This window comes from Arvicanthis niloticus, chromosome 24 (genome assembly GCF_011762505.2).
Source record: "Arvicanthis niloticus isolate mArvNil1 chromosome 24, mArvNil1.pat.X, whole genome shotgun sequence".
In the NCBI taxonomy this organism is placed as follows: domain Eukaryota; kingdom Metazoa; phylum Chordata; class Mammalia; order Rodentia; family Muridae; genus Arvicanthis; species Arvicanthis niloticus.
This window is the reverse complement of record NC_133432.1, coordinates 21,455,262-21,474,383: the sequence shown is the minus strand read 5'-3', so window position 1 is coordinate 21,474,383 and position 19,122 is coordinate 21,455,262. Positions and strand designations below refer to the sequence as shown.

Here is a 19,122-nt window from a genome sequence, read left to right as displayed (position 1 = left end):
CAGGCTCAACAAGCCAGGAACAAGCCAGTAAGTGGCACTCTTCCAGGACCTCTGCTTCAGTTCCTGACTCTACCTTTCTGCCTTGAGTCCTTTCCCTGAAAGTTGTAAGCTGAAGTAACCCTTTCTGTCCCATGTTGCTTTTGGTCAAGTTGTTTTATCAGAGCAATAGAAACTCTAATTAAGGTGGCAGGTGTGTATTTTTTGCCCGTGTTGATATGCACGGGTACATGTGAGTGCACTTGGAGGCTCAAGATTCACACCAAGAGTCTCCATTACTCTTGGACCTTAGTCATTGATGCAGTGCCTCTCCATCAAACCCACAGTCAGTCAATCCAGACTTGACTTAGCCAGTTTGCTTTGAGGATCACCTGTCTCTGTTTTCCAGATCTGGGGTTGTAGAGTTTCTGGGAACCCAACTGTGATCCTTATGTGTGTGTATGACAAGCACTTTGACTTAAAAAAAAATCAGTCTCTAGATTTTTTTTAATGATTTTGATTTTGAGTTATGTGTATGTGTGTGTTTGCCTCTCTCTCTCTCTCTCTCTCTCTCTCTCTCTCTCTCTCTCTCTCTCTGTGTGTGTGTGTGTGTGTGTGTGTGAGTGTACATATACTGTTAAGCCAAAGGAAAACTTAAGATGCTCTGGCATTGAAGTTACATCCTGGGTGCTGTAAACCAAACTCAGGTCCTCTGAAAGAGCCACAAGTGCTCTTGGCCACTGAATCAGCTCTCTAGCCCCTCGGCTTTTTTCAAAGACAGGGTTTTGTTCTCTACTACAGGAAGCCCTCAAACTCTTAGGGACCCTCCAGTCTTTCAAGGCCTGGGATTACAGGAATGGTAAATATATTTGGGTTGACTTGTTTTGGTTGTTTTTGAGAATTCTCACTATGAATCCCAGTCTGGCCTGGAACACTTGATCTCCTATCTCTGCTTCCTAAGTGCTGGGACACAGGTGTACATCACCATACCTAATTGTTTTTTTTTTTTTTTTTCTTTTTTTAACTGAAGAAATAGGTTTCATTATACCATTTTCATAGATGCAAATAATATACTTTGGTAATATTCACCTCTCTGTGACTCTCATCTCCCTCCTTTCTCCTTTTCCCTCCCATACCCTGAGAGTCTCCCTCTACTTAAATGTTTTTCTCCTGACCATCAATTCCATATATGGGACATTACACCCTATCCTGGTCAGTGTGACTTCTCAACTTAACATAGCCTATGAACATCTGACCAGAGAGCCTTAAATGAAGGATGCCCAGATCAGATTGGCCTGTGATCATATCTGCAGAGAATTTGTTTTGACTCTCAATCAGTGCAGAAGGGCTTAGCCCACTGTGAGAGGCACATTCCCTAGGCAGGTAGTCCAGGATTGTCTAAGAAAAATAGCTAATCATGAGCCTTCAAGTGAGTCAGCATACAGCATTCCTCCATGGCTATACTTCAGGTTCATGTCTTGAATTCCTTCCCAGCTTCCATCACGGGTGGGTTGTGACCTGGAAGTATTAAAACAAACTCTTTTGCCCTTAGGATTCTTTTGTTAGCATGTTTCATCATAGCAACAGATAAGAAACTAGAACACACCCTCCCTGTGTGTTCTTCCTTCCTCAGTCCATGTCTCCCGTTGTTCCAGCCTTCGACTTGGCCTATGGGTCATGTCCCCCAGGTTGCATATCAGATATTTACATCACAATTCATAACAATAGCAAAATTATAGTTATGAAGCAGCAATAAGATAATTTTATGGTTGGGGGATTACCACAACATGAGGAACTGTATTAAAGGGTCTTAGCCTTAGGAAAGCTGAGAACTACTGACTGAGATCAACTCTCTTAATTTTCCCATCTTTTCTTATAAAAATCTTTTTGTTCCTCTGATTCCTCTTCTTTTTTTTTTTTTTCATTTTCTTTCTTCCCTTCTCTTCCACTGTCTTGAAACTTTTCTGCTCTTATAGCTTTAGATCCAAGTTATTTTTTTATTCCCCCAAAGTTTCCTTTGATAACATATTGTCTTGACTTAATGGAAGCAATATGTTTTCTTATTCCCTACAGGATGGTAATACTCTGTGTGTGTGTGATTTTGCTTTTAGTGTTTCTTCCTGAACAGTCTGTTTCCAAAAATGGCCTTTCTCTCTCTGATCTTTTTAATCTTCTGAGCTAGAAGCTTGCCGCAGATGTCCAAGATATCTGTTGAGCCTTGTTTTCTACTCATAGTGACCCCCTTAAATGGCACTTGCACACCCAGAAGTTAGGGGGGAATGGAGGTTTACCACTTAATGAGTATCAAAGCTGAGTTAGAAGAAGAGAAAGAAGTCCTGGAGACGGTGGTGATAGCTGTACAGTACTCTGTGCTGTTGGGTTCAACACTTCAGATGGCTAAAATGTGATCTCTTGTGTCCTAGTCACACCCCAGCCCCTCGCTGGGGGAATTCTAGGCAGGTGCTCTACCACTGAGCCACACCCCCAGCCCCTCACTGGGGGATTCTAGGCAGGTATTCTGTTGTGGAGCTACATCTCCAACCTTGGTTGGTTTTGTGATTTTGTTGAGATGGTATCTTACTATATAGCCTAAGCTGTCCTTTGACTCATATTCCTCCTGCCTCAGTTTCCCCAGCACTGGGACTTATAGGTGTATACTACCATATCTAGTGCTTATGTAGTTGATCAGATACTATTGTGTCTAATCCGCCAAAGCTGTGACTCAAAATAGCCCTTGCTTTATACATATGATATGCATTTTAATACCAGGAAACGAACACTCCACCTGCTACGAGGCATTACATCTTGTGGCTTTCTGTGTGATCTAGAAAGAAGGTAACATAACTCATCATTGATATCGTCTTTAGAACAGTCATACGTGGTGGTATCCTGTCTTGCTCAGTTGTATTCAAAACTTGGGCTAGGGTTAGAAAACTTTTTTTTTTTTTTTTTCCTGAGTGGAAGGTTCTACCCTCTGGTCTTCTAGAAAGGACTTTGGAGAAGCATCCACCTGGTATTGTTCACTTTTCTTCTGGGTTTATAATTGCCGAGATAGAAGAAGTCTTGTGTTTGGGGGAGATAACATTCTCCCTGTGTTGGTGAGGCTCTGATTGACAGAGGCAGGAGATACGGTGTTATCATAGGGCTCCATGCTTGGCCAGGCACTCTTCCTGTGAACAGCACCTACCTCTCCTCCTGCCTGGAAAGAGCTTCCTTAATAATAAATGATTCTTGTTGTTGCCTCCAACCTGATCACTGCAATGTGACAGCAGCGGCTCAGTAGCTCTGTCATCACAGCTAGGCAGCACATTTGCATTTCCGTGCCTGCCTGCACTTTTAGGCTGTTTGTTGAGGGCAGTAGAGAGTAAGGACCATATATGTAACTACCTCTGAGAGAGAGAGAGAGAGAGAGAGAGAGAGAGAGAGAGAGAGAGAGAGAGAGATCTCCAGCCAAAGCTCTCTATGCCACCTGGGTTTGAACAGAATAAAGGGCTCAAGAGATAGCTCAGTGGTTAGGAGCACTTGCTGCTCTTGCAGAGGACCTGAATTCGAGTGGCTCACACTGCCCATAACTCGAGTTCTAGGGGATTTGACACCTTCTTCTGGCCTTCATGGACACCTGCAGCCACTCATATTCACCCATAGAGATCTATATATACACACAATTAAAAATAAATCTTGGGGGAAAAAAATAAACACCAAACACAGCAGTAACAAAACCCATTTAATTTGAAGCAAATAAAAGCGCATAGTAAATGACAAAATGACGCACTAAGTCCCTTCACTCAGTTTGCTGTGACGGTAAGGTCCCACTAAACTCTACACCATCATTATATTTAGGACAGCCATTGACTTGAATTCCATCTGAAGAACTCCTAACTTCAACTGTTTTGTACTTTTTGTGTTTATATGTTGTTCTGTTTGGTTGTACTTATTTTTCAGCTCCTAAAGATTAATTTTAGGGCTTCATATAACCCACCACTGAGAGACTCTACACAAGTGCTCTACTGCTGAGCAGTAACCCCCAGCCCCTCATTAGGGGATTCTAGGCAGGGGCTCTACCACTGAGCCACACCCCCAGCCCCTCACTAGGAGATTCTAGGCAGGGGCTCTATCACTGAGCGATGTCCCAGGCCCTTCACTGGAGGAGTCTAGGCAAGTTATCTACCACTGAGCCAAGCCTCCAACCCCTCAATGGGGAAGTCTCAGCAAGTCCTCTATCTGTGAGCCACACACTCAGTGCCTTACCGAGAGATTCAAATCCTGACTTGCTGTTCACCTTTCATTGTTTGTTTGTTTCTGAGACAGTGTCTCTTGTTAGCTTCTTGATAAGTAGACTAAAGTGGCTATCCAGTATACTCCAGAGATCCACCCGTCTCCACCTTTCCAGGCCTAGTAAACATCATTATATCTGGCTTTTTTAAAAAAAAAAAAAAAATGTGGATTTCAAAGCATTTGTCTTGATCCTTGTAGAGCAGTGGGTCTCAGCTTGTGGGTGGAGACTTCCAAAAGACCATCAGAAAACACAGATGTGAATATTACAACTCATAACAGTAGCAAAATTACAGTTATAAAGTAGAAATGAAATAATTTTATGGTTGGGATCACCACAACATGAGGAACTGTGTTAAAGGGTAGCAGCATTAGGAAGGTAACAGCATTGAGAACCCCTGTTATAGGGCAAGTTTTATTCTGACTGAGTTGTGTTTCATATCCCTGTCATGTATCTTGATATGTCTCCCTTAGTAGAAGACATGTGTCCATTTCTACATTGTTTATAGAACATTTCTAGCTGTTTATAGAACATCATGAGACACTTACATGTGGGCATTTCCTGAAACCCCACAGGAGCATTTGACTCATGCCTAGGTCTCTCACCATGAGCTCAGACCCCACAATGCCAGAGAAATGGAATTGGTCACCTGACTTGCTTTAGTTTTCCCATCTCTGACTGCCAATTGCATTTTTAAAAAACTCAAGGAAGGAGCAGTCCAGTGCTGAGACGCCTCCCTGTGGTCTTGAGAGCTTTTCATGTTGTCTGTTTTGTTCTGCTTGGCTCCTTAATGATGGTGACTCCTGCTATTTCAAGGGAAGAGGTTTGCTGACTTCAGAGCATTCAGAATCAATATCACAGTAAATAAGAAACATAATGAAAGAAAAACACACTCCAGCCTGTAGACAAATTTTATCGCTTAAATCCACACATTGTTAGGGTTGGCTGCAGATTTCAGATATTTGACTGCCCACCCATTCTCCACTGTGTGTGTGTGTGTGTGTGTGTGTGTGTGTGTGTGTGTGTGTGTGTGTGTGTGCATGTGCAATCTTGCACACAAGTCTTGCTCAGAGGACAGGCTCAGATACCACTTCTCGGGTGCTATCTACTTTTTTATTTTTCCTTTCTTTCTTTCTTCCTTCCTTCCTTCCTTCCTTCCTTCCTTTTTTCCTTCCTTCCTTTCTCTTTCTTTTCTTTTTTTATTTTGAGCCAGAGCTTGTCACTCTTCTGAAATTTGTCAAATAGGTGATGCTTACTAGCTGTAAACCCTTGGGATCATCCTGTCTCCACTTCCCCAGAACTGGGATTATAAGTTTGTGCTGAGCATTATTTAAAAAAAAAAAAAAAAAAAGAGTTCTAGGGGTTGAATTCATGTGCTCATGACAGCATGGCAGGCACTTCAGCCACTGAGCCATCTTCCCAGGCCTTGGCTGCTTGTCCTTTGGGCAGGATGGCAAACGCCATCTTACTTTGGGATAACCACTGAAGACATCATGAGCCTTGGTTGTCACATACCATAACTGGTACTTATTACTATTTTTAAAGTTTACTTATTGACTTGTTTATTTGTGGGCATGTGTGCATGTTACAAAACATGAATGGCAATCAGAGGAAAATTGGGTGGGTCAGTTCCCTCACACAAATGTCAGGGATGGGACTCAGGTTGTTGTCAGGCTTGGCATCAAGTGCTTCTACCTGCTGAACCATCTCATTGGCGCCCAAGGGGGGACTCTGAACAGATGAAGCAGGAAGCAGAAATTTTTTGACAGTGGAACTGAAAGCCATAGAGGTTTTTCTTTCCCTGGAGCATCTCATGGATGCACAACATGGAGTAGTGTATTGAGTTCAGCTCTTTGGTATTCAGAAACTTGGTGTCTCTTCCCCTGTCATTGACCTTCTTGTTTCCTTCTTTTTATCTTTCGCCACAGTGTTGCCTGTAAATGCTTTCAGATACCACAAAAACATTCCTCTTAAACCTCCTCCATTCTTCTTGAAGCTTCTTGTTCTTGCCTCTTTCCCTCTAACCCCTCACTCCAGTCTTTGGCTGCATAGTCAATGAGTATGTTATTTAAGTCTGTAAAGCTGGAAGATGCTCAGAGAATAAAATATGTAAGATAGCCATCCATGTTATTGCATTCTCTGTGTGTGTTCCCATGTGTATAGCACACTTGCATGTACATGTACATGCATGTGTTTGTTGGGGGGGGGCAAGTGCTCATATTATGTGTCTTCCTTTATCTTTCTCCTCTCTAAGTACTGAGACAGGGTCTCTAATTGATCCTAGATCTCACTGAGTCCTGCCAGTCTAGCTAGCTAGTTTGTCCCAGGGATCCCTTGTCTCAACTTCTCACATGCTAGATTACAGGCAGCCACCATACTACCTGGCTTTTACTTGGGTTCTGCAAGTCCTCCAGTTTGTGCACAGTAAGCACTTTATCTACGGAGCTATTCCAAAAGCCCAATATCAAGAAGGCATTTTTGAATGTGTCTTCACCCTGAGTCTACTTTGACCCTAGGATTTCAGAGAAGGACATGTCTACTATGTCTTGGCATTAGTATCACAAGGATTTTTTTAAAACACCTTGACTCATTCAGTTTGGTAGTTTTGATGGTTCATCTTCATTGCCAACTTGACTGGATTGCTAGTCACCTAGGAGACACGCCTCTGGTTATATCACTATGTCTCTGGTTGTTTCCAGAGAGGTTTAATTTAGAACTGAAGACTCTCCCTAAATGTGGGCAGAGCAGTCCTATAGACTGGGGTCTCAAAATGAATAAAGAGAAAGTCAGCTGAGGCCCCTGCTCTTCCCCTTTCTCTGCTTCTTTATCCACTAAGATGTGAAGAATCACATACCCCCCTCACTCCTGCCTTGATGGACAAAATCCTTCTAAACTCTGGGTCAAAAGTATACTCCTTGTCTTGTAAGGCATTTGGTCAAGAGCTCTGAGAAAAGTAACTAACACAGCAATGTTACTAAACACCCAGAAGGTTCACCTCACACTCATGATCATGCTCTCTTGATTGGCCCATGAGCCACTTTTGTTTGAAGTATTGATTACATCAGTGGAAGGCAACTTAGAAGGGTCAATATCTATTTCCAGTCCAAAACATGAACCTGTACTGCTGGACCAGCATCCTATGACTGATGTAGGCCCCCAACCCCCTTCACTGTCAGGAATTCAGGTTTTAAATGGAATGATCTAGTGGCTAGAGTTATTTGTCTATTTGCACAAGTAGAGTCACCTGTGGAACATCTTAGGGATTGTACACATTGGCTGACCAGTGGACATGTCTGTAACAGATTGTCTTGTTTGTTTTTAAAAATCTCTTATATTTATTAAAACTTTACAATAAAGAACTTGCAAATAAAAACCAGTACACAGTAAATTGACCAGACCCAAAAGTCTATACATTTCAAAGAATTTCTATATAAAATTGCTATTCTGAAGCGCTGCAATTTCAACTGGATTTTACATTTCCACTATTGAATATATTTTTATATACTTATCCACCAATTAAAAAATAAAAAATGAAAAATGCATGAAAGATTTAAAACTAAAACAACAATTAGTTTTATATATTCTTCTATGACTCAAGTGTCCACCACCTGATTTCAGCCCTTCCTTATCATCAAATATTTCTCCTTTCTTATTTTCCTTTATATGCATTATATTGTACATTGGGGGACTGCCTTGGTTGTTAATTGATTTGAGAAGGCCCAGCCCACTGTAGGTGGTGCCATTCCCTAGGCAGGGGATTTCTAAAGTGCATAAGAATAGAGAAATCAAGCTTAGCATAGGCAGGCAAGCAAGTGAGCAAGTGAGCATGCATTTCTCTCTGCTCTTGACAGTGGATGTGATGTGACTAGCTATTTGAAGCTTCTGCCCTGACTTCTTCACCACAGGAGATTGTTACCTAGATTGTGAGTTCTTCCCCTCAGCTACTTGATGCCAGGTATTTTATCACAGCAACAGAAATGTAAGTAGGACAAAGGCATGTATTTTTCTGGGTACTTTATACACAGTCACATTTGTTCTTCATATATCCCTATTGTAGGGAGTAATGTGGTACATATTGGTAACTTGTCTGCAAGCAAATGTGCTTTAGAGCCTGTGGAAGGAGGATGTCCTCAAGACAAGTTCACACCAGGTGTCAGAAGGTTCCTGCAAACAGACAGATATCAGATTTCACAATTTCACAAGATGTGGGCAAAGGCATCACTTACAAATGTGGTGAGCTTGGAAAGCTTACTGACTCTTTCTTAGTCCCTACTCACTGCTTCAGCAAAACACTTGAGACTGGATAATTAATCGAGAATGGAAACGTAGAATTTTGTGCTTATGGTTCTGAGACCTAGAAAGTCCCAGGTCAAGATACCAGCAGATTAGGTGTCTGGCGAAGACCTGTTCTATTGCTGTATCTTTGCATAGTGAAAGGGACCAACTAGCTTCTTTGTGCCTCTCATAAAGGTACTGGTCTTATCCTATTCACAAACCTCCCCATTATGCAGCTCTCTCTAATCAGGGAGGTTAGCTTGCTTTTATTCCTATTGTTATAGTATTAGACCTTGAAGCAGGGCTTTGTAAATGATAGGCAAGAGCTAGGACACTGAGTGGTGACAAGAAACCATTGCTGGGACAATTAGGAAGATGTTCAATCACTGAGCCACAGCCTCAACCCTTAGTTGGAATTCCAGGCAAGAGCTCTACTGCTGAGCCATGACCCTAGCTTTACAATGTGGGATTCTTGTTAAGTGTTCTACTGCTGACATTCATGGCCATTCTCTGGGCAATTCTAGGCACAGCTGTTCTACTGAGCCACACACCAGCCACTCACTGGAGGATTCTAGGCAGATGCTCTGCCACTGAACCATGCCCCCAGCCACTCACTGGGGGATTCTAGGCAGGGGCTCTACCACTGAGCCACGCCCCCAGCCCCTCACTGGGGGATTCTAGGCAGGGGCTCTACCACTGAGCCACGCCCCCAGCCCTTCACTGGGGGATTCTAGGCAAGTGTTTTACCACTGAGCCACTCCCCCAGCTCCTCACTGGGAGATTCTAGGCAGGTGCTTTAACACTGAGCCACACCCCAACCCCTCACTGGAGGATTCTAGGCAAGTGTTTTACCACTGAGCCACTACCCCAGCCCCTCACTGGGGGATTCTAGGCAGCCATTCTACTTCTGAAGTATATCATTAACTCCATTTTAAATATTATTTGTGGACTTTGTGTCATTTCATAGCCTAGTCTGTCCTTGAACTCATAATCCCCCTGTCTCAGTCTCCTAAGTGTTGGTATTACAGGAACATCCCATTTTGCATGGACAGTGGTTTAGTTTTTCATCCTATGAATACTGGGTGACACAAACCCTCCCTGTATTTCCATTTTCTCATGTATAAACTGATGATCATAACACCTTTTTTTTACCTAGACAGAGTCTCCAAGGTGGATAGGAAGAGTTGAAATACATAAAGTCACAGTCGCCTGTGGCCCTCAATAAAGACCCAATAAGCCTTAAAGAAAGGATTGTGCCTCATTAACGTTTGTGAGACATCCTCATTAGATTATGAAAGGGGGTCTAATCTCCCTGAATGGTGTATTCTGGAGCTTTTCCTGATTAGCTGACATTTTTACTCAGCTTCATTAGCAATTTGGGGATATAAATATTTCATTAGTGACACAGCTAAGCCGAGTACTTGGGATGTTTAAAACACAGTGATTATCAGGTAGGGACTCTGTCTTGCTAAAGCTGGCTTCAACAGCCTTATACTTTTGACTCTCCCTTGACCTGGATTCCCTTCACAGCCACCCAAAGGGGACTGGGAGACTACCTATATGTTTATATATTTTGTAAAGAAATTATTTTATTTTGTAATTATGTGTATGCATGTGTGTGTGCCTGTGACATGTGTGTGTGTGTGTGTGTGTGTGTGTGTGTGTGTGTGTGTGTGTGTAAAACATGCATGTGTGAATGCAGTTGCATATACAGGCTAGGAGGGGCATCAGATTCCTTGGAGCTGGAGTTACAGGTAGATGGAAGTTGCCTGACATGGGTTCTAAGAACTAAACTTGAGTTATCTCTCTACACCCCCTACTTTTTGTAAAATTATGAAAAAGAAGAGCTTTTGGGTTTTTGCCTAAAGAAGAGTGTCTCTAAGTATATAAACTTCAGGATGCATATTTCTTTTGGAAAAAAAAACAATTTTAAAACATTCATTCAGTGTGTGTGTGTGTGTGTGTGTGTGTGTGTCCAGAAATGAGAGTGTTCAGGAAGGTGTTTTATCTCCAGGAACTGAAGCTGCAGGTAGTTGTGAGCTGTCTTATGTGGATTCTAGGAGCCAATCCTAGGTCCTCTATAAGAACAGTACATGCTCTTAGCTACTGAGCCCTCTTTCCAGTCTTGTACCCACCTTTTAACATGAGTTCTGAGGATCAAAGTCACTCATTCATACTTTTATAGTAAGCACTTTAGCCACTGAGCCATCTTCCTTACCCCCAACTTCCAATTTTGAAGAGAATATTTAGATTCTTGTTGTTGTTGTTGTTGTTGTTGTTGTTGTTGTTATTGGTTTATCATAGAAGGAAAAGCACGGTGGCTGTAGGAACCTTTAGCTGAGGTGATGCATGGTGGCCAGGGGAGAATGTGTCAAGGGACACAAACTCAAGGTGGCACTCAGATCCAGATGGAACAGGAATCGGAGAGAGTAGAACACTAGCCCTCAGTGGGCTTGCTCTGTTTTGTTTTGTTTTGTTTTTTGTTTTGTTTCATGCAGCCCATGCATTGCACATGACTTTAACTGGGTAGACCCAACACACACATATCTATTCCCTCCACCAATGAGAATATAAGATGGACCGAGGTAATGATTCTACCAAAGTCCAACTGGTAAGCTAATGAGGGCTTTTCTGGTGTTACTAACAGGAATTGGGGTGAATGGTTACTTAGAGGAGCAGGAAGACTCAAGGGCAGCTGTATCACCAATGGTCACTAATATCACATCAACAGGGATGATGGGCTGAAGGCTTGGAGCTATCCTGTAGGACTTGCTGGCAGCTCAGTAGGTCTGAAAATCTCCAGGCAGCCCAGGTAGTTGGTCTCCTCTCCCACTGCTTTTTTGCTGTCTGTAATTTTGATGGGGAAGGGTCTGGTGAATCTTGTTTTTTTCAACATTCTCAGACTTGTGAAGTTTCTTTACTTCCTGAATCTCAAGCCCGGCACCTCCTTCCTGGAGGAAATGGTTCCACAGCAGTGTCAGAGTACCACAGTCATTAAAGATGGGTTTTCCTCCCTCTAAACACCTCTGGAATCTCTTTTACAGACATACCCTAAGATGTGCCTCAGTAATCCTTAATCTAATCAGGGAGACTGTAAAGATTGGCTAGGCTTTGGTCTTGGTTCAGCTGCACTTTATATATTTAGTGGGCTAGTTATTTTAGGCATAAAGATATTTTCATGCACACCTGGGAATCTTGGAATTTTAAGTCTATATTTTGGAGCTGATTTGCACATACATAAAATATGAAACTATCTCAGGAAAAAAAAATGATGCTTGAGAAATGTAAAGTATCCTGATGAATATCTGGGATAAAACCATGTATTCTGAGATGAATGTGATTTAACCCCAGTGAACTGAGAGCCCTCAGTACGGGTGCAGCCAAAGGCTGGTACTGGGAAGATTCTTGGGTACTAACAAGTTACAAAGACTGGGTGCTTCCCCCAGAGGGGTGGGTCAATACACTCATCCAGCCTGAAGGAATTATGTTTCGAGGCCAAGTGTCACATAGCTGAGATGACCCCAAACTCCTGATATTTCTACCTGTAACACCAGAGCTCTGAGGTTACAAATTTGGACCATAATGAACAATTTCCATTGGAAAGTATGCCTGGGAGAAGGAATCTTGTCTAAGTGTCATATTAGATCCTTCCAGATACGGGGATCAGCTTTTGGTGAGTCAGGAGAGTACAGAGAGCTGGCCAGGAGCAAAGATCAACCATGGAAAAATTGACTGATGGTGTTTAATGACCACCTTAACATGGCCTAGAGTCACCTGAGAAGGGAATCTTACTTAAGGGAGTTCCAGGTCAGATCATGGTGGGCATGTGGGGAGGAACATTCTTTTGATTTTCATTGATATAGGAGATCCAGCCCACTATAGGTAGCACCATTCCCTGGGTAGGTGGTCCTGGACTGTATAATGTTGAGATTTGATCTGTTGTTATGTATTATTGTTCCGCACCCCTTCCGAGTCCCCTCGCCCGCAAGAGAGACACGGGAGGCAGTGTTCGGGTGGTTACTACAGCGAGGCTTTATTCTTGTATCAGCAGAAGCGGAAGACCCCAAGCCCGGGAAAGGCACTGCTATATGTACCCTAGAGTGGTGTGTTCACTTCTGATTGGCTGTTCACTCATCACCCCATATTATGCCCCGGGATGGGCAGTGACTTTGGTGAGCTTTTGCCTTTTGCACCTGCGCAGTTAGTTGTTTACTTGTAGGAGCACAGGATGCCTGCGCCATCTTGTAATGGCGAATGTTGTCATGTTCACCTCGGCTCCTAACATATTATGATGCTTAATACTGTATTTAAAGGTCTAGGTCTATGAGTGGGTTCTCATGTTTACCAGCCTTTGTTGTGCACCTTTGTTGTGTGAACCTTGCTCCTTAATTTAAAACTGATGAGGTTTGGTCTGTTGCTACGTGTTGTAATGTTAACTATTGGCCCTGGTTGTCTCAGGGATGAGGAGATCCTTGTGTAACCAAGTGATGCTATATAACCTTGCCCCCCAAGTTATCCCTGACTGGTGAATAAAGATGCCTATAGCCTATAACTGGGCAGAAGAGAGGTAGGCAGTTTCAGTTACGTGGCTTAGGATCTAAAGCAGGAGACCACAGGGGAAGAGGAGACAGTGGAAAGAGAAGATGCGATGGGGTTAAGGAATCATAAAAACATGGCCACGAGGGCTGGCCTATTGGATAAGAATGGCCCAGATGGGACATGGCAAATTATAAATATGGGTTATTGATAGGAACGTAGATACTAATAGATTAGAGGGTAGATATGTGCCCAGCTCTAGTGCTTTAAAGGCATATCATAAATATAAAGGTTTTGTGTCTTTGATCTAGGAGCCAAATGACCTATGGCAGGCTGGAAACCCCTGACTGCTATTAAATAGTTACCAACAGTATAAGTAAGTTAGGTAAGCATGGGCCTGTCAGAGACTCAGCAAGGAGCATCCCTGATAGTTTCTACTGTACTTCCTTGTCTATGAGAGCTGTCCCTGGTCAGAGGTGATGCTACATGGACTGCAAGCAGTCCTGCCTTCAGGTTTCTGCTTGAGTTCCTGAGCTGACTTGCCTCAGTGATGGTCTATGAACTGGAAGCGTAAGTCAAATGAACTCTTTTCTCTCCTAAGTTGCTTTTGGTCAGAGTGATTTATCATAGGAACAGAGTGAAACTAGCATAGATTGGAAACATACACATGCACACACACATATATACACACACACGCACGCACACACACACACACACACACACACACATACACACATACACACACACACGCACGCACACAAACACACACATACACACACACATACACACACACACACACACACGCACGCACGCACGCACACACACTTCGGGTAATAAAAATAAGCATCCATTTTTTTAAAGAGACTAAAGTGCTGGCAAGATGGTTGAGCAAGTAAAGGCACTGGCTGTACCAGCATGATCCCCAGAACTCACATAAAGATGGAAGGAAAGATCAACTCCACAAAGCTGCTGTCCTCCGACCTCCACACATGTGCCATAACACACACATGTCTCCCTGTCCACAACAATGATAAGTATACTGTCTTTAAAGTGGTTTTTTAAATAAACAAGGCTAGAAGACTCAAGAGGCTGTATATTATGTGAGTCTAACTTTATGACCTATCCAGAATAAGCAAATTCACAGAGTCAGAAAATGTTATCAGTGGTCAGTAGGGTCTGGGGCAGCCGGCAAACAAAAGCAAGTCTTTAGAGCAAAGGTTCTCAGCCTTCCTAATGCTTCAACCCTTTAATACAGTTCCTCATGTTGCAGTGACCTCCAACCATGTAATTATTTTCATTGATACCCCATAACTAAAATTTTGCTACTGTTATGAATCATAACATAAAATCTGATATTTGCAATGGTCTTAGGTGACCCCTGTGAAATAGTTATTGGATAAGCCCCCTCCTCAAAAGAGTCATGACCCACACGTTGAGAAACGCTTTCAAGGTTTCAGGATTTATGGTTGGGGTGATAAGACACTCCTAGGACACCATGGGTGTACTTGGTGCTACTGATCTGAACATTTTCAGATGTTGCAAATGGTAACTTTTCCATTATATGCCCTTCTGTGTTGGCATAAGGCTCCTCTGGGCTGCGGCAAACGGCGCTGAGTCTGGCTATATTACACCAGCTTCAAGACATGCCAGGGAACTTGCATTTTCACAGGCTCCTGGGTGACTCGGACTCTGAGGATGCTTCGCTAGGAGACAGGCACTGTTGTTCTGTTTTCTAATTGGAACACGCCATATGTGCTGTTCACTTCTCCCCAGCTGCCGCAACCCACACGTTCCTAGGAAGCAGCAGGTCCCTTAATTCAGCAGCTGTGGGCAGAGTAGCGACGGTAATCAGAGTAGCATTGGGGGTGGAAGGGGGGCTGATGACGGCAGTGATAATAAAGACCTTGTTTGGGCAATGTAGTTGTCACCCACCCCTTACCTGCCCCATTTTTTGAGTTCTACCGTTTTGGTTACCGGAATTCAGTTACACCACAATTATCATCGTCGTCGTCGTCATCATCATCATCAATTACAATGCAAAGTAACAATAATATTAATAATCTAAATGAAAAGTTCCAGAAACAAATAGTTTGTAGGTTTTAAAGATTTCTGTTTCATTGTTATGTGCCCATATACTTATATCGACACAGACAAGCGAGGGTGCACAGGCGCACGCGCACACACACACACACACACACACACACACGCACGCACGCACGCACGCACACACACACACACACACATACACACACACACACACGTCACTTCTCAGGCTATACATCAGGCCTACCAGTGACTGCAATGCAAGTGAACATTCTAGAACATGCTCAAGCTCAGATCAGTTCTTCACGCACCCACACCTTGAGAGAGCGGAGTCTGATCATTTTCAGCTTGCAGCTCTAACAACTTGTGAGGCTGGAGGGGTGTAGTTATCCACTGGGTAGATCCATGAACTCCACCCAGCCCCTGGCAGAGGGACCACCTCCCAAGACCCTGAGCATGTGGCCCAGAGCTTCTTGCATTGATTTTGGAAGTAGGTTATGGCAGCGAGTCTCCTGGGTTAGTCCTTGTTCCTGACCAGGGCTCTGAGACAAGGGAATACCAGTGCTCTCCCTAACACTGTGGAGCGTGAGGAGCCTGGATAGAATTCTGTACTAACATCCTTCTCCACTAGTTTGTACTATCGGAACCCATCTCATTTCCAGTTTACGGTCCCTAAGCCTGGATGACAGCTGTTGCTTTTTATTGGTAAGGAGCAGGTGATCCTCCCTCCTCCCTTCTCCTTCCTCCCTCCTCCCTCACTAGTCCCTTCTGATCATGGGCGACTACCCCCCCTCCCACCTCTCCCAAATACTGTTTATCAAAACCTTCAGCCACACAAGGATTCCCAGATGGCACCGGGCCAATTTAGTATTGAATTTCCTCCAGTCCTGGAAGGTAAACATTTATATCTGCAGAAATGGGTTTTTGTTTTCTTCTCTAGTTTGTCTTGAGGGGAAGAAAAAAAAAAAAAAAAAAAAACCACCCTTACATAAAGTGTTCTTCTTAACTTTATTTTTCCTCCCAGGGTTGGGGATTGAACCAAGGCCCTGGCTATGCACTGCCACTGAGCAAACCCCTCAGCACCCTCTTTCTTAGTCGTGTGCATGTGTGTGCGTGTGTATTATATGCACGCATATGCACACACGTGCTCCCGTGGAGGCCTGAATGGAGGCTGGAGGGTGAAGCTGAGTGTCTTCTTCAATCATCTTCCATCTTTAATCCTTAGAAACAGGGTCTGTTATTAAACCCGGAGCTAGGCTGGCAGCCACGGAGCCCCAGGGATCTTCCAGTCTCCACCCTTCCCCACCTAGCACTGGGATTACAGGTTCTTGTCACCCGCACCTGGCTTTTAATAGGTGCTGGGGATCCAGTCTTGAGTCATCAAGCTTGTCCGGTGAGTGACTTACCATGAGCCATCTCCGCAGCCCCATTTCTTTCTCAGATGATTTTTTTTTTCCCCAAGTGAATAGTGTTTAATCCATTGCCACTGGCAGGACTTCCTATTGGCCACCATATTAACTGTGTTCTCTTCAGCTTATCAGTCTTTGCTCAGGTGAAAGAGTTCACCAGCCTGGTGGTGATATATTTGTGTAAGTGTGTGCTGCAGTAATGAATGTACATCGCCCTCCCCCTCTGCCTAACTTTTATACCATCCCCCTTATTACTTCTGCTGCAAGTAGTTTCTCTCTATGGCCAGCTGAAGCACTTTCATCTCTGTGGTCATTGTTTGTCACCTCTGACGTGGCTTCCTCAGGCTATCTGCACAGCTCAGAAATTCTCATTCAGATTTCTTAAAACCGTGTGGAGGAAAAGAAGAGAAATGAGATTAATTGTGGGAAGCTGAGAGATGGCTCACAGGTAAAGGAGCTTCCCAGGAAGCTTGACAGCATCAGGACCCATACAGTGGAAGGAGAAAACCGCTGTCTGAAAGTTGCCCTTTGACTTCTACATACATGCTGGGTATGTAGAACACACACTGGGGTAGTGCCTTAGTTAGGGTTTACTGCTGTGAACAGATACCATGACCAAGGCAACTCCTATAAGAACAACGTTTAATTGGTGCTGGCTTACAGGTTCAGAGGTTCAGTTCATTATCAAGGCAGGAGCATAGCAGCATCTAGGAAGGCATGGTGCAGGAGGAGCTGAGTTCTACATCTTTATCTGAAGGCTGCTAGGAGAAGACTGACTCTCATGTGGACAGGAGGAGGGTCTCATTGCCCACCTCAGAGTGATGCTTTCTCTAACAAGGTCACACTTACTCCAACAAGGCCACACCTCCTGTTAGTGTCACTCCCTGGGTCAAGCATATTCAAATCACTATAGGTGGGAAAAGGCTAGCATTTGAACAGGTGAGTTTGGTGTTGGAGGCGAGGGGACCGTACACAGACCTCTTTTCCTCCCACTCATCCCAGCCCTTGACTGATAGGAGTTTCCAAATCTCTTCATCTTTTCTCATTTCTTGTTCATCAATACACCATCCTGTCTTCTTCCAGGCACCACATGGCTCTACCTTTAAGGAACCAATCCCATAATGCAGAGAGGCCAGCCCCTACCTATACAGAAACCACATGCCTCTTAATGGGCAAAAGCTGTCATGTATCCTTCAGATGCAAAGAATCTGCACAGTATCTGCTACAGGAATTGTTAGAGCTCTCTACAGCAAAGCCACATAAAAGAGCTATGTACAGTGATGCATTCCTCTAACTCCAGTACTGAGCTGAAGGGGGAGAGACAGGAGGATCCCTGGGGCTCCTTTGCTGGCTTGTCTAGCTGAATCAGCAAAATCCAGCTTCAGTGAGAGATTCTGACTCAAACAAAACAGAACAAAACAAAACACACACAAAAAAAAAACATAAAACAACAACAACAAAATCTGGCGTTGGCACATGCCTTTGATCTCCGCACTAAAGAGGCAGAGGCTGGCTTCATGCCAAGAAGGGTGTTGAGCTCTCCATGGCTTTTCTACCACTTCCTTTTCATCCTGTATTACTACTTTCCCTTGTCGAGGTGACAAAAATCCCTGACGAATGCCACCTAAGGAACAAAGGGGTTATTCTGGCTCACAGTTTCAGGGTGCAGTTCATCATGTCAGGGAAGGCAGGGCGGCAGGAGAGTGAGGCAACTGGTCATTGCATCTGCAGTCAGGAGGAAGAGAGATGAATTCTGGGACTCAGTTCACTTCTTTTTTATTTGGTCCAGAACCGCAGCCCATACACGTTGCCATGGACATTCAGTATGGGCCTCCCCACCTCAGTCAACCTAATCCTGAGATGCACCTCCTAGATGATTCTAGATCCTGTTAAATTGACAGTACGTCACAGCACAGCTGTCTTAATTAGTATATGGCGATGTATTCTAACTTCCTAACTTCCAGAGAGTTAAAATTCCTCACATGCCAACTTTATTTTTTTTTTTTGCAATTAAAGAACTTCCTGGTGTTTTATAATGTTTATTTTTTAATACTTTTAAGCTATGCATATTTGTATATCTTTGTGTAAATATGTGCGAATCTATGCAGATGTCTACAGAGGCCAGTAGAAAGCATCAGGTCACTAGAATTGGAGTTACAGGTGGTTTTGAACTCTGATACTCTCCATGAGGTATAAGTACTCCTAGCTACTGGACATCTATTCAACCCAATCACAGCATTTGGGCTACAGATCTGAGTTGACTTATTCATGTGTTTCTTGCATTTTTGTCATTTATAGAGGAGCTGAAGGCCCCCTTGGAAGAGTATGTCCACAAACGCTACCCTGGGCTGGTGAAGGTGGTACGCAATCAAAAGAGAGAGGGCCTGATCCGAGCACGCATCGAGGGCTGGAAGGCGGCCACTGGCCAAGTCACTGGCTTTTTTGATGCTCACGTGGAATTCACTGCTGGCTGGTAGGTCATGAGTTAAAACTTAGTGCTGAGTAGGGATGAATCTGGGAGGCGGGCCATTTTACCTCTTTTTCCCTATTGGGGCCACTGGAAGAATGGAAAAGGGATGCTTGGTGAGAAGGCCACCGGGATAAAGTTGG

The 19,122-nt window shown here is 43.7% G+C and overlaps 1 protein-coding gene across 2 annotated transcripts in view; it reads left to right on the top strand.

Moving 5' to 3' along the window:
* The window catches only part of Galnt17 (polypeptide N-acetylgalactosaminyltransferase 17), a 428,653-nt gene that overhangs the window by 203,518 nt on the left and 206,013 nt on the right, over positions 1-19,122 (top strand). For both annotated transcript variants that reach the window (XM_076923061.1, XM_076923062.1), the window contains exon 4: positions 18,811-18,985. In XM_076923061.1, the coding sequence (XP_076779176.1) occupies positions 18,811-18,985 (175 nt within the window). The remainder of the gene's footprint in view (positions 1-18,810; positions 18,986-19,122) is intronic.